Source organism: Syngnathoides biaculeatus, chromosome 12 (assembly GCF_019802595.1).
Source record: "Syngnathoides biaculeatus isolate LvHL_M chromosome 12, ASM1980259v1, whole genome shotgun sequence".
In the NCBI taxonomy this organism is placed as follows: domain Eukaryota; kingdom Metazoa; phylum Chordata; class Actinopteri; order Syngnathiformes; family Syngnathidae; genus Syngnathoides; species Syngnathoides biaculeatus.
Window position 1 is genome coordinate 20,991,312 of NC_084651.1, and position 14,105 is coordinate 21,005,416.

Genomic DNA, 14,105 nt, shown 5'->3' on the forward strand with positions numbered 1-14,105 from the left:
GAAGTTTTTTTTCAAGTCACAGCTGCAATGCTTTGGCGAGCCGAGAGATAGCGCCACTGGCCCCTAAGCTGATGGCCAAGGAGCAGATGGGTGATTGGCTGAACACAACCGGATGCGACAACAACGAGAAGATGGCGGCGCGTAAAGAGGAGGAAAACAGTTAAAATCTTTTCACTTATCACACCATGCGCATCCAAAGTAAGATTTTTGACGAATCTTAATGTGATAAAAGTGGGAAAGCTGCTTCCAAGACTAGGACTGCATGCTGACGTTATTACAACATAGTTACAACAATTTAGTACCACTCGAAATTTCGTGTATCTCCTTCGACAATATTACTTACCATCATGGACAGTAATAGTTACTAGTTCTACTGTCTCGTCTTTATGTACTTAACGTGGTAGTTATCAATAACAGAACAAGTCGGTAATGATAATGCAACATATAAGCGTCGAAGTACATGTTTACATTGTGTATAGCAAGCCCTAAATATCCTAGAACATTTGTCATGTCAATATCCGAGCCGCTTATCCTCAGAATGCTTGCGGGAAAGCTGGCTTCGGATGAAAGGCGGACTACACCCTAAACTACTACGGACTACACCCTAAACTGGTTGCCAGACAGTCACAGGGTAGATAGCGACACCATCACTGAGCGGGAATCGATCCCACGCTGCCCGCACCAAAGGCTGGCGTGTGTAGCACCACACCATCGGTAACATACGTGTTGTCCCTAAAATTATTAAAAATGTATTAAATGTGTCTTGCATATTGCATGTCATCAATTAGTTCATAATTGATGTAATAAAATATTAGTAAAATCAACAAGTATATAGATAGGTGGTTAAATAAATGAAATTGATTATACACAAAATAACAAAAGGATTATCTTATTCCATCATACTTCATGTAATGGTCTGACCCATTTATTCTTTATAAAATCAAATCAGCACAAAAGTTTGCGCAGCTCTAGATTAGGTGATACTTACTCATTTTTATAATAATGATTTAAGACGTTGGCTCAGCTGGAAAGTGTTGGCCTCACAGTTCTGACGTCCAAGGTTCAATCCTGTGCCTCCATAGTTTTTTTCGAGGCAGTCCGGTTTCCTCCCACATCCCTAAAAGATGCAACATTAATTGGAGACTCTAATTGCCCCTAGAGCTGATTGTGAGTGAGTGTAGCTGTTTGTCTCTATGTGCCCTGCAATTTGCTGGCACCCGGTTCAGGGTGTACCCCGCCTCCTGCCCGTTGACAACTGGGATAGGTTCCAGTACTCCTGTGACCCTTGTGAGGATAAGCGGCTAAGAAGATGGATGGATGGTTGATTCAAGAGCCACTTTTATTATCTTTAGCTGTAACATTGACATTGACTGTGTTGCCTGAATGATGCCTACATGTCAATTGAACTGATCCTCTTCCTGTTGTTGCTGCAGATAGGTCGTGAGTGAGATGTCAGGTCGTGGACGTGGCCGGCGAGGTGCGCCGTCCTGTATGGGGGTCCTCAACAGAAGTGAAAATCTCCCGCCGTCTGTCCAACTGCCCAGCCCACTGTTTCCTGTGAGCGAGCTCCCATCCCATAAAAACTTTTTAACCACAGCACTCCACCTTACCTTTTTCTGTGCCCCGCAGCCAATGGAGCACAATCCCCTCCCCCTGGCATGCAGCGAGGAGGCAGAGTACCTTTTGGCGCTCAAGCAGGAGTTCCGTGGCGCCATGAAGACGAGACCGGGTTTCATCCAGCCGCAGATTGGTCAAAGGTCAAACGCAGGTCACCGATCATGCACTTCAACATCTCATATCCAGATAAATGGAAGAACCACTTCTTATTCTGATTTTTATATTCAGATGTGGAAAGATATTCCGACAAATATCACAACAGCAGTGAGCAGACGGATGCACTGTCCAACTGGATCCCAGGTACTGTATATCCTTTACAAATTACAACTTCACTTCATATGCAGCACACTGTTTTTCTCATCAACTTGTTTGCATTTTGTATCTATAAATCTTCTAACGACTAATAGACGACACAATGGACAAGTCACACTCTTTCACTTTTTTTGCATTTCAACTGTTTCAGCTTTTGTGTTCAAATCATATTGATAAAGTTCACCACAAATTAACAACTGAGGAAAACAATTACACTAATTTTATATGCTATCCATCTTTGAAGTTTTGTGCGATTCTTGAAATCTTGGCCAGCCCGTGTTCTGAACAAATGATCTCAACAGCTGCGTTCGGAAATTAGCAAAGCAAAAAAAACAGAAATGACATAGATGATGATGACGATGATGAAAGAACATTGAAGCAGGATTTCTTTTCCAGCAGTCTAGCCTGTGCGTGAAGTTGTGTGCACGTGTGTTTGTGTCTGCATGTAAACATTAATGTTTCCAGGCTCGTTTGTTATTGGTGACCTGAATTAATTTTTATTTCATTTTATTAATTTTTTATTCACATAAAAACTGGGTGTGAGTTTGGATTCCACAGCTCAGGACTGGCCTCTTCAGTCGATCCACACGTTTCTTAGATTTCTCTTCACAATTATAATATTTAATGCTATTGTTGATTTGTTTTCTTGTCCAGATTGGAAGCGATTCCCAAAAGAAATACGACTGTGTGTCAGAAGAACTCTAAAAAAAGGTCAGACACTTGCATAACTATGCACATTTATTGGAGTGACTAAGCAGAGCATGTTCTCAGTAAGATAAAATATTAATTTATCATTGAGTGGGTTGGATGTTTCTATAGGTCAGCGAGAATCCAAGTATGTTTTTCAACAGGTAGGCATGGAAGACCGTCTCGCCCAGCATCTGTGAAATTGAGATTAGCACAGTTTTTGTGTAGAAGACAAAGAGTAGGTGGTGAATCGCAGCTTTTCGCGTTGATTATGAGGGCGACAAATATCAACATGTCAGACAAGTTCAGGCACTTCACACTCCAACAGAATGTGTTCAGTGGACCCAGCCATTACACACGGTTGAGCACTTGTGGATTGACCTATTCGCGGATCATTTTTTTCAATTATTTTTGTTTGTTTTTGTTTTCCTTTTTGGAGGAAACCAACCCCCAAAATGCTAATTAATAAATTATCCCAGTTTATTCAAGAATCTTGGGGGGTTCATCTTCAAAAAAAAACTGTTTTCTCTCTCCCTTGGTTGGTATCTTTCTTGTATACGTGTGTTTGTGGGTTTTTTTTTTTTTTTGGGGGGGGGGGTTGCTATTAGCGGTCTATTTCAATGCCACTCTTCGCAAAAAGCTCATTTTCTCAAGTTTTGTTTTCAGTGAAACAATCCATATTCTACTGCTCATTACTAAAAAAAAAAAGAGAAAGACATAAACATAGCTTTTTTTCTCGTGAAAGAAGACAGTCTACTCTTTTCTTTCAGTGTGAATGTGATAATTATCCCAGAGGTGAAATTCAGGTGTTTCAGCAGTACACCGCACATTAATTAAGTAAATAATTAAAATCCACTGAAACCTTGTATTTATGTTGGTGTCAGGTGCGTCCACGGTGGTGGTGGGGTCAAAGAGAGATCAGGCCGATGATCAGAAAAAAACTGTGAAAGAGAAAAAGGAAGTGCTCCTCAAACTGGAGGTAAGACTTGTGCACATCACAAAATACATCACCAAACACCTTCACTTCCGCTGTCAACTAAATATCGAATGTTTGTGGTTGTCATGGAGTCGTTAGCGAACGAGGAGCACCGAAGCTCCGAGGACGAAGATGACGAGCAGGAGAAAAAGAAGGAAGAGGAGCAGCAGGAGGTGGACGAGGACTACGACGAGGAAGAGCTGGAGGAGGTGAGTGCATCCACCAACATAAGAACACAAATGGCTATTATTTTAAAAGGTCACCATGCGTTTGTTGCAGGAGACCGATTACATCATGTCCTACTTCGACAATGGCGAAGACTTTGGCGCAGAAAGTGACGACAACATGGACGAAGCCGTTTACTGAAACCTGTGGGACATTTCCATGGCAGTGCACAGGCGACCACCATTTTTTTAAAATTCCTATTCAAGCGTTCATGTAAAATATTCACTGATAGTAAAGTGTTACACACGAAACGTTGTTTCTTTAACATTGTGTTACCTTGACTTACAAAAAAATGACATAACTTGCATTGAGGTGCTACTGGCCACAACTCAGTCATAACTCCATTCCTGCTGTCACTCACTGGGCCACGGCCTTTAAAGCTACACATACACTCTAGTTGTTTGTGACTTTTGAATTCTTCTAATGTAAAGTCGTACTTTATAAGGGCAGTTTATTTCTTGATCTTCTATTTTAATGTTTTATGCTTTCATACAACACTGCCATTTTGTTAGTCCTATTATAGTTGTGGGATTTGGGGGAATCTGAAACAGATTGAAGGGATTTCCATTAAATGTAGTGAGGAAAATTGATATAGAGTGGCTATATATTTGTGGTGGGTGTTGTAACACTGCCATATGCATTTGAAATCTGGTTGTAGCAATTGGTCCCCATAGAGATTTTTCCGGAATAAGGCATCTATTAGCCTAGCACAAAAACCTGCAGCGACATACAGCTGAACACAAACAAGACCCATGGCAAAGGTGGATAGCGAAAGCACCAGAATAAATGAGTGAAAGTTTATACAAAACGGGTGCAAGATGAAAAGTGCCGACTAGATAGCCAGCAAGCTCAGTTGAAGGGCAGGAGCTTGGTCCTCCCATAAAATGCATTTGCACTTATGGAAAAGCCATTTTCTGTAATGACAAAGAACAGTAACAAAGCCTCTCGTTCCCTTTCACATATGGTGCCATTGAAAAGCCTGAATGTCCTCTGTAGAAAGGAAACAGTGTTAATTCAACGGTGTACTTTGGGTAGGAGATATTCAAGTTTATAACTATTGTATTTTGAGGACAAATTTAAATGACTGGTTGTGTGGAGGTTCAACTCCATTAACATGTTGCTCCTTTTGGTGTTTTTCCACCTTGACCACCTGGGCCCAGTATTATAGAGACATGGATAGACTATGAGTACAGCAGAACAGTGCTGAGGTGTGCAGTCGTAACGAATAGAATCTATGTGCATAAATAAGAGCGGTGGAGGGGGAAGAGTTTGGCTCCAGGGAGAAAAGATAGCGAGAAATTCAGATTCAGAGATGTATTTGTCATTCCAACAACTGCGACAAAAAATAATTAGGGTGCAAATTTAAAAGTGAAATCAATAGGTTGTCACGACTCATCGGAACGGAGGTAGGACCCAAATGCAGGAGTCGGGAGACGCAGGTGTAATTCGGGAAAAACATTTATTATTCCAAGGTCGGGGATCGGGCAGGCAGTCAAGTGCAGCAGCGGTAGTCGGGACGTCGGGCATAGCGAGCAGGTCAGCGGGCAGGCAGGAGTCGATACATGGGAGAACGATCAAAGCAGGCAGGAGTATCAAGGGAGTCAGGCTTACGGGGTTGGTCAGAAAACAGATGGTGGTCGGTACACACGGGTTGTCCATCAGAGATACGGGAGTGCAGGAACGGGGCATGAGCTGCGATAATCTGGGGCCGGACCAGTCGTCCCCATGGTCCTATATACACCGGGGCCAATCAGCCAGGATGAGGCGCAGGTGTGCACCTCCCAATCAGCGCTGCCACCTGCACAGCCAGGGCTGGACCGGCAGGACCATGACATAGGTAGCTATGAGGGTGGATGACCTCTAATACTTGAGGTCAACAATCCAGAGCAATGGTGAGTGGTGGTTTTGGAAGTGAAAAAACAGGTCCAAAGAGGTTGGAACAGCTACCGGAAGGTGTCATGTGTGTTATGCGATGGAAGAGGCTGTTAGGATGAAGGGCAAAGTTTGACAGTGGTGAGTCCAGCCATGATGTTTGGATTCGAGACGGTTGCACTGAAGAGACAACAGAAACCAGAGCTGGAGGAGGCGGAAATGAAGATGTTGAGGTTCTCTATATGAGTGAGCGGGTTGGATGAAATTAGAAATGAGCTCATCAGAGGGACAGGCAAGATTGTAGGTTTTGGAGATGTAGTGATCATGGCATTGCCAATGGAGTTGACAAAGACTTTCCACGACTATAAACTGCCATGTTTGATGCTCCCTCACAGTGAGATGGTCTTGGTGGCTCCTAAAACTAATTAACATCTATCCTCAAATCTGGACTCCACAAAGGTGCCACTTATTCCGACCAAGCAAAAGGGTGAGGAGACACCAAATGGACATTAAACTGATGAGCAACTTCTCGTAAATCCTTGATTCTTGGAACATGGACGCAAATGGTTTTTGCTTTGCATAGTAGAGTTTTAAGTTGCACTTACAGATGTAGCACCAAACAGTATTCTCTGACACTGGTTTTCTGAAGTGTTCCTGAGCCCATGTGGTAATAGTCTTTACACGTTGATGTCGGGTTTGATGCAGTGGCGCCTGAGGGATTAAAGGTCACGGGCATTCAACATTGTTTTTTTTTGCCTTGCCACTTATATCCAGTGATTCCTCCAGATTCTCTTAACGTTTTGATGATGTTGTGAACCTTAGATAGTGAAATCCCTAAATTCCCTGCTATTGCACATTGAGTAATATAGTCCTTAAACTGTTTAACTATTTTCTCACACACTTATTCACAAAGAGGTGAACCTCACCCCATCTTTGCTTGAGATTGACTGAGCAATTCATGGAAACGCCTTTTATACCCAATGATAAATAAATATCCAATAACCCAATATAGTTCACCCACTGATGGCATAATGGTACATAGACCTGACTTTGGTGCGGGCAGTGTGGGATCGATTCCTGCTCAGTGATGATGTTGATATCTCCCCTGCGACTGATTTGCGACCAGTTCAGGGTGTAGTCCGCCTTTTGCCTACAGCTGGCTGGGTTAGGGTCCAGCTCTCCCGTGACCCTTGTGAGGATGAGTGGCTTGGATGACGGATGGATGGACTAGTTCACCAGCCATAGTGTGGAAGTCCCACCCAGTGGTGCCTGAACAATGTACTTCAAGCGGATTATGATGATGATGATGATGAATGGCATCCACCTGTTCCCAATTATCCTGTTCGCTGGTGGGCTATTCCGAACAGGTGCTTGGCACCTGTCCCAGTTTTTATGGAATGTGTGGCAGCCATAAAATTCTAAGTTCATGATGGAAGGTTTTTGGTCACAATCTCACTAGACATGTTATTTTGAAATGTTATGAAATGCAGCGGCACGGTGGTTCAGCTGGTAAAAGCGTTGGCCTCACAGTTCTGAGGTCCCGGGTTCAATCCCGGACCCGCCTGTGTGGCGTTTGCATGTTCTCCCCATGCCTGCGTGGGTTTCCTCCGGGCACTCCGGTTTCCTCCCACATTCGAAAAACATGCAACGTTAATTGAACACTCTAAATTGTCTAAATTGTCCCTAGGTGTGATTGTGAGTGGAGCTCTTTGTCTCCATGTGCCCTGCGATTGGCTGGCAACCAGTTCAGGGTGTACCCCGCCTCCTGCCCGTTGACAGCTGGGATAGGCTCCAGCACTCCCTGCGACCCTGGTGAGGATAAGCCACGCCACGAAGAAAATGGATGGATAGATGGATGTTATGAAATGCCTCCATTTTTTTTTTCAGAATTCAAACAATTTTGCAAGGAAGAGTGGACCAAAATATCTTCACAGAGATGTGAAAGATCTCATGGGTGTGTCTGTCCTCGACCCTGCTCCAATGAGCAGATGCGCTCACCTGCTTCTCGTTATGGTAATTACGGTCCATATATATTGCTACGCATGGGTCTAGTCCATGCCAGATCGTTTTGCTTCTGTGTCTTGTTCCCGCAACCCTACGTCTATGTCTTTGATGCTCTGTGGACTGAACGCTGCCTCGTTAACAATCTTGCCTTTATGCCTGTTGATTCTGACACTGCTGCCTGGTTGGATTGCCTGCCTGAGAACCAACATTGGACCGAATCAACACGCCTCCCAAACTGTACCTGGTCTCGTGAGTCATGCGTATCGGGTTCAGGCCTGTGTTCTGGTCATGACAAAAGATTTGATGCCAGTTGATTTCAGTTCTTGCTGGTGAGGATGGTATGACTGGTTATTAAATTTAGAGGGCCATTACGCTTTCACAAAGGGACAAATACTTTAAATATTTTTCCCTTTAGTAAATGATATAATTTTAAGTCCACTTGAGTTATATGTGTCTAATCTCAAACATGAAAGAGGGGAAAACTAAAACAACAAAAATACAGTCATTTGAGGAGGGGGGCGATGGTTTTTCATGCAGCTTTGTGTGGATTTTTCACGTTTTATTTTTTGCAGAGGAAAAAACAGCTTCTGTGTGCAGAGAAGAGAAATGAGTAGGAGTGATCAAGAGTTAATTATTGATGAAGTCTTGACTTTTGAACTCGTTTAAGAGGGGAAGCGCAGTGAAGTTTGCTGAACTCACAACATATCAAGCATCTGAAAATGAAGATCCTCCAAAAAGATGAACAAATGACTGCTGAAACTGTTCTGCTGAAACACTTACCCAAGAGTTTTCAGGTAGACCAGCAAACACTTTAACATTGTCAAACATTTTAATCTTTCGATGCAGTTGCAGAATCTTTTTTTTGGTAAACCAGAGCTGTTCTTTTACTTTCTTTGTAGGTCTATGGCTACATATATGCTTATAACAGAAACAAACTAAGTAGCATGCAGTTTGTTGTTGATACATGGCCTGATTTTAAGGTCATCATTTGTCGCTCTGACCCACAAGTGAGTTTGTAACTCATTCAAATTTTAGTTCTTCGGTCCATATTAACATTTTTTCATTTCACAGAAGAAACATCCCTCGGACTTGAGGAAAATGGTGACGTTCTATTGCCTGGATGAGAAGATTTTGAGCAAAATGTTATTAGAGGATATAATCGACTGGAGCACTTGTTTGATAGTTGGAGGTAATTTCATAGAATTTTCAGTGGATAGCAGGGTGCGCATACTGCAGCTCTGCCACCCAACATCCAACCATCCAGTATCTGAACCACTTATCCTCACGAGGTTCACGGGAGTGCTGGAGCTTATCCCAGCTAACTTTGGCCAGGAGGCAGGATACAGCCTGAACTGGTTGCCAGCCAACAACAGTCACACTCACAATCACACATGGGGGCAATTTAGACTTTCCAATGAATGCATGATTTTGGGATGAGGGAGGAAACCAGAGTGCCCGGGGGGAAAAAACCCACACAGGCATGGGGGAGAACATGAAAGTTCCACATAGGTGGGGCCAGGATTCAAACACCTGTCCTCAGAAATGTGAACCAGACGATCTAATGAGTCATCCACCATGCCGCTGGCACCCAACATTACAACCAAAAATTGTCACTAAATAGCCAATACTAGTAAAATATCAACAATTACATAGATTGTAATGTGGTGTAAATAAAATTGCATGACACTAGAAGTAATTAAATTTCATTTGTATTTTAGGCATAATGGTGTGCAACTGGTCTGCCTCAAAATTCATAACCAGCTTCACTTTGTGGAGTTTTTGTTCTCCCTGTGTTGGTTTTCTCCGGGAACTCGTTTCATCCCGAAACATGCATGGTAGATCAATCGAAGACTCTAAAGGGCCCTGCAATTATCTCGTGGTGTACCCTGCCTCTCGCCCAACAATATCTGGGTAGCTTTCAGTACATCCGCAACGTTAGTGAGGTATGGAAAAACAATGACAGATGCATTTTGCCATCGAGATGGAATGAAAATTATTTGGAATTTCATTGCAGGCTATGACAATTCTCATACCACCTTGCTGAAAGAGGTTTCATTGCAGAGACAACTGAGCTACAAAGATCGGGCATGTGCACATCTTCTGTATTTGCCAGATAGTAGCCATCTGGTCAAACCAGCATTTGACAGGTATGCAATTTATCTTCTGAGATTATTATGATAGATTATAAATTTCAAATTTTCACAAATTATAATGTCCTCTAACCTGTACAACCAATTTAAGGTGAAATGTATATATCTCACAACACTGAATAAATTTTCACCCCTCAAAATTCTAAACAAGACCTCATATTTTTATTTTTTTAAATTCTTTGCAAATTTATTAAAAAAAACAAACCCTGTACAAGATTATTCCCAGCCTTTGCGCAATACTTTGTTTATGCACCATTGGCAGTCATTCCACCCTTAAGTCAACTTGAATATGATGCCACAAGCTTGGAATACCCATTTTAGGGCAGTTTCGCCCATTCCTCTTTGCAGCACCACTTAAAGGAGGATTTTGTCCCAAATTTCTATATACAATAAACCCTCCAGTCAGAAGTAATATTATCCAACTTATTTTGCCACTTATCTTCACGAGGGTCGCAAGGAGTGCTGGAGCCTATCCCAGCTGTCAATGGGCAGGAGGCAGGGGACACCCTGAACTGGTTGCCAGCCAGTCGCAGGGCACATGGAGATAACAGTCACAATCACACCGAGGGGCAATTGAGTGTCCATTTAATGTTGCATGTTTTTGGGGAGGTGGGAGGAACCCAGAGTGCCCGGAGAAAACGCACTCAGGCACCGGGAGAACATGCAAACTCCACACATGCAGGGCCAGGATCAAACCTAGGTCCTCAGAACTGTGAGGTCAACGCTTTATCAGCTGATTCACCAAGCTGCCATTAATATAATTATGTATATTTTGGACATTAATTGGGGGAAAAAAAATTGAAAGTAAAGAGCATTTTTTTTAAATTCACCCAATATCTGGATACGTGCCAGCTTTCACAGCCAGGCCCAGAAGAAATGTCCTTGACCCCGCCCTGTGACGTCACCTGGACTTAGCACTCAACATTCCAGCTTAGCATGTCGATGTGTTGTGCCCCAAACTGTAACAACAATAAGAAAACACTGATTATCCATCCATTTTTCTTCGCGGCTTATCCTCACGAGGCTCGTGGGGAGTGCTGGAGCCGATCACAGCTGTCAACTGGCAGAACTGAACTGGTTGCTAGCCATTTGCAGGGCACATGGAGACAAACAGCCACAATTACACCTCGAGGCAATTCAGTGTTAAATTAATGTTGCATGTTTTTGGGATGTGGGAGGAAACCGGAGTGCCCGGAGAAAACCCACACAGGTACGGGGAGAACATGCAAACTCCACGCAGGCGGGTCCGGGATTGAACCCAGGACCTCGGAACTGTGAGGCCAACGCTTTACCAGCTGACCCACCGTGCCGCCCTATTATTATTGTTATCAGATAGTGGACGTTCTCTGTTCGGTGAAACCGTATCCACAAGCAATTGGGTCAGAACAGGAAGCAATGTAGATGTGGCAAACGCTGATTGGCTGTCAGTTTTCCAGCCGGTGTCATTGGAATGTCTGAGCGAGACAGGAATTTTGATAATACTTTTCCAATTGAGATGTTTCTAGGTGAAATCTGTGGATAATTTTGGCATTAAAAGAAACACTGAACCCTCCTCTACTAACTTTTAATGTGTGCTCCCATTGCTATTAGTTTCAACAAAGTCTTCCTTTAAGCGCTATCAGGTTAGACGTGCATAGCTATTTTTAAATATCTCCAGAGATGATGTATCTGTCTTTGGCTGGGCCACTCAAGGAAGGACATTCAGAGTTGTCCTGAAGCCACTCCTTCATTCTCTTGTTTGTGTGCTTGGGGTCACTGTCCTGTTGGAACGTAAAACTTTGCCCAAGTCTGAGATCTTGAACAGGTTTCCATGCAAGATGTCTCTTTACATTGCTCCATTTATCCTTACCTCAATTCCGACTGGTCCCACAGTTCCTACAACTGAAAAACATTTCACGGTTTGGTAGCACCACCACAATTGATTGTGATATTGGTCAAGTGTTGAGCAGTGTCACCGACCTATCTTTGTCTCACAAGACCAGATCATTTTCTTTCTCATGCACTTAGTTTTTTGGGTGCCTTTTGCCAAAATCCAGACAGGCTGCCATATGCCTTTTTACTAAGGAATGGTTTCCATCTGGACACTCTACCATCAGGACCTGATGGGTGTAATGCTACACAGATGGTTGTCCTTCACAGATGCTTGTTCGCTGGAGCTCTGACAGAGTGACAATTGAGTTCTTGATCATCTTCTTTACTTAAACACTTCTCCCCCGATTGCTCAATTTAGCAGGGTGGCCAGCCAACCTGTTAGAGTCATTAACATTGCATTGTCAAACAGAGCAAGCCATTTTCAACAATTTGTAAAAATAACATCCCCATGTTTGGGACTGACCAGCAGTTTTTCATTTGTTTAAAAAAAAAAAAAAAAAAAAATGACAATTTTAGATTGACCAAATTTCTACAAAGGGGGTTTCAGCCCAACGCTAGTACCCACGTTGAGGAGTCCCATTTGTTTGATCATCACAAAATTATTTTTAAGAAATTTTAAATGATTTATGAGCCTACTGGGTTAATTTGAGAGGTTCTGACAGTTGTGGAGTATTCACATTCCTTCATCAAAATTGCCACATAACCCTCAAAGTGTCGTAACTGTTTTTTTTTCGTTTCCTAATGTGCATAAAAGTGTTTTGTAAGAATTTGTGTATGATAAACTACCATCACAAAAGACTTATTACTGTCAGGCTTGCATGCATGTATCAGTTATACAATGTTTACATTACCTTTTTTTTTCCCCAACAGTGAGCTTGAGTCAAGGATTTCATCTCTTGATCTCTCCCATGCTCACCTGGTGAATCAAACCTGGAAGTTTGGAGGGGATGAACTGGGCTACAAGAGAATTGTCAGACAGATCAGCCACTTCCCTTCATTCTGTATCATCGGCGGTCAGGGTCAGCCTGTATCATGGCTGCTTTTATATGAATACATGGCAATGGGCATGTTGTATACTCTGCCCGAGCACCGACAAAAAGGTTATGCCACAGTCCTGGTCTACACCATGGCCCAGAAACTTCTCGCTGAGGGCTACCCAGTGTTCTGCCATGTAGAAGAAGACAACATTGTCTCAAACAAGCTTGTTAAAAGCCTGGGCTTGATTGAGGATCCCTCTTACAGAGAGAGATGGGTTGCGTTCAACACCTAATTTGAAGATGCAGCTGACACACCGTATCAGATAAATATTTTAATTGAATCGCTTGCCTTATACAAAACAAAGCTGCCACTTTTATACTGTTCACATCTGTTTGACTGCTTTTTGAGGTGGCATGAGTGAAATCAGCTGCTCAAAACTTGCTTTGAAATGGATGACGTTCCTGATACATTTAGCTTACTTTACTTGATTACATTTTGCTTTTTCGTAGGCAAAGTAACAACTTCAGCTCTTGATGTGAAAATATTGCTATAGCATTTATGTAGGTAGGATTTATAATTATTCATAGACCAATGTTAAAAGCCTTTACTCTCTATTAAAAATTATTCATCTGGCCTCTTGTGGCTCACAGAATGTGAATGACAACACGCAAAGGTATTATGGTAGCTTTTATTTGCAATCCACAATGTGTGGAACACACACTCTTGATAGGGATGACTACATCGGCAGCTAAAACAAATGAACAAAACCCTCACTAATTCAGTCATTTAAAAAAACAAAAAAGTTGTAAATTAAGAATCAGATGGACACATTCCTGTTGATTTAAATATGTTTCCACCTTAAGAGAGCGCAAATCATAGAACTGCTAACATTTATTGTTCACATTTTTATTGCCAAAATGATTGAACAATATTGCAATCACAACTATTAATTATGAATATTCCGCATGTTCATGAAAAATATTTGACTTGAGTTTTCAGTCCAAAATTAATCTTTGATAATAAATGGTAGCCAATAGTAAAAAACATATACCCAGAAAAATTCTCCTTTGCCAAGCAAGGGCAAGCTGAATTAATATGCTTTTTACAAAGTACTATGACAAATTGAAACTCAACCAAATTTCACCACTGAATAAATTTATTTACTCCCCCCCCAAACTGTTACAAGACCACATAATGATAACCTAATTTTATTTTAAATTCTTGCCATTTAAAAAAAAAAAAAAAAAAAAATGTACATAACTATTCCCAGTCATTGCTCAATACTTTGTTGATGCACCACTGGCAGTCATTCCAGCCTTAAGTAATTTTGAATATGATGCTACGAGCTTGACATACCCATCTTTGGGCAGTTTCACCCATTCCTCTTCATATCCTTGACCCAAGTCTGAGGT

General features: G+C 42.2%; 2 protein-coding genes across 7 annotated transcripts; both read left to right on the forward strand.

Annotated features, from left to right (window-relative positions):
• The first annotated feature begins 73 nt into the window (after window positions 1-73).
• Window positions 74-8,487, forward strand: LOC133509399 (DNA-directed RNA polymerase III subunit RPC7-like). 2 transcript variants are annotated; one of them, XM_061836318.1, is made up of 8 exons: window positions 74-198; window positions 1,434-1,557; window positions 1,630-1,768; window positions 1,846-1,917; window positions 2,584-2,640; window positions 3,501-3,595; window positions 3,685-3,801; window positions 3,872-8,487. In XM_061836318.1, the coding sequence occupies exons 2-8, from the start codon at window positions 1,450-1,452 to the stop codon at window positions 3,956-3,958; spliced, it is 675 nt and encodes a 224-aa protein (XP_061692302.1). In that variant the 5' UTR covers window positions 74-198; window positions 1,434-1,449; the 3' UTR covers window positions 3,959-8,487. The 2 variants fall into 2 exon arrangements, with proteins under 2 accessions (XP_061692302.1, XP_061692301.1); XM_061836317.1 differs by having other exon boundaries at window positions 3,692-3,801.
• LOC133509398 (glycine N-acyltransferase-like) lies at window positions 7,795-13,346 on the forward strand. 5 transcript variants are annotated; one of them, XM_061836315.1, is made up of 6 exons: window positions 7,795-7,930; window positions 8,361-8,487; window positions 8,593-8,700; window positions 8,765-8,882; window positions 9,708-9,840; window positions 12,586-13,346. In XM_061836315.1, exons 2-6 carry the CDS (start codon window positions 8,413-8,415, stop codon window positions 12,983-12,985), a joined length of 834 nt encoding a protein of 277 aa, XP_061692299.1. In that variant the 5' UTR covers window positions 7,795-7,930; window positions 8,361-8,412; the 3' UTR covers window positions 12,986-13,346. The 5 variants fall into 5 exon arrangements, with proteins under 5 accessions (XP_061692299.1, XP_061692298.1, XP_061692300.1 ...); XM_061836314.1 differs by having other exon boundaries at window positions 7,807-7,942; XM_061836312.1 differs by having other exon boundaries at window positions 7,885-8,022; window positions 12,586-13,345.
• Window positions 13,347-14,105: the final 759 nt, after the last annotated feature.

Coding starts and splice junctions, on each gene's coding strand:
- LOC133509399 (XM_061836317.1), top strand. CDS start 1,450: ATGTCAGGTCGTGGACGTGGCCGGCGAGGTGCGCCGTCCTGTATGGGG. Junction 1,918..2,583: donor ACTGTCCAACTGGATCCCAG/GTACTGTATATC, acceptor TTTCTTGTCCAG/ATTGGAAGCGATTCCCAAAA. Junction 3,596..3,691: donor AAGTGCTCCTCAAACTGGAG/GTAAGACTTGTG, acceptor TGGAGTCGTTAG/CGAACGAGGAGCACCGAAGC.
- LOC133509398 (XM_061836315.1), top strand. CDS start 8,413: ATGAAGATCCTCCAAAAAGATGAACAAATGACTGCTGAAACTGTTCTG. Junction 8,488..8,592: donor ACTTACCCAAGAGTTTTCAG/GTAGACCAGCAA, acceptor CTTTCTTTGTAG/GTCTATGGCTACATATATGC. Junction 8,701..8,764: donor TTTGTCGCTCTGACCCACAA/GTGAGTTTGTAA, acceptor TTCATTTCACAG/AAGAAACATCCCTCGGACTT.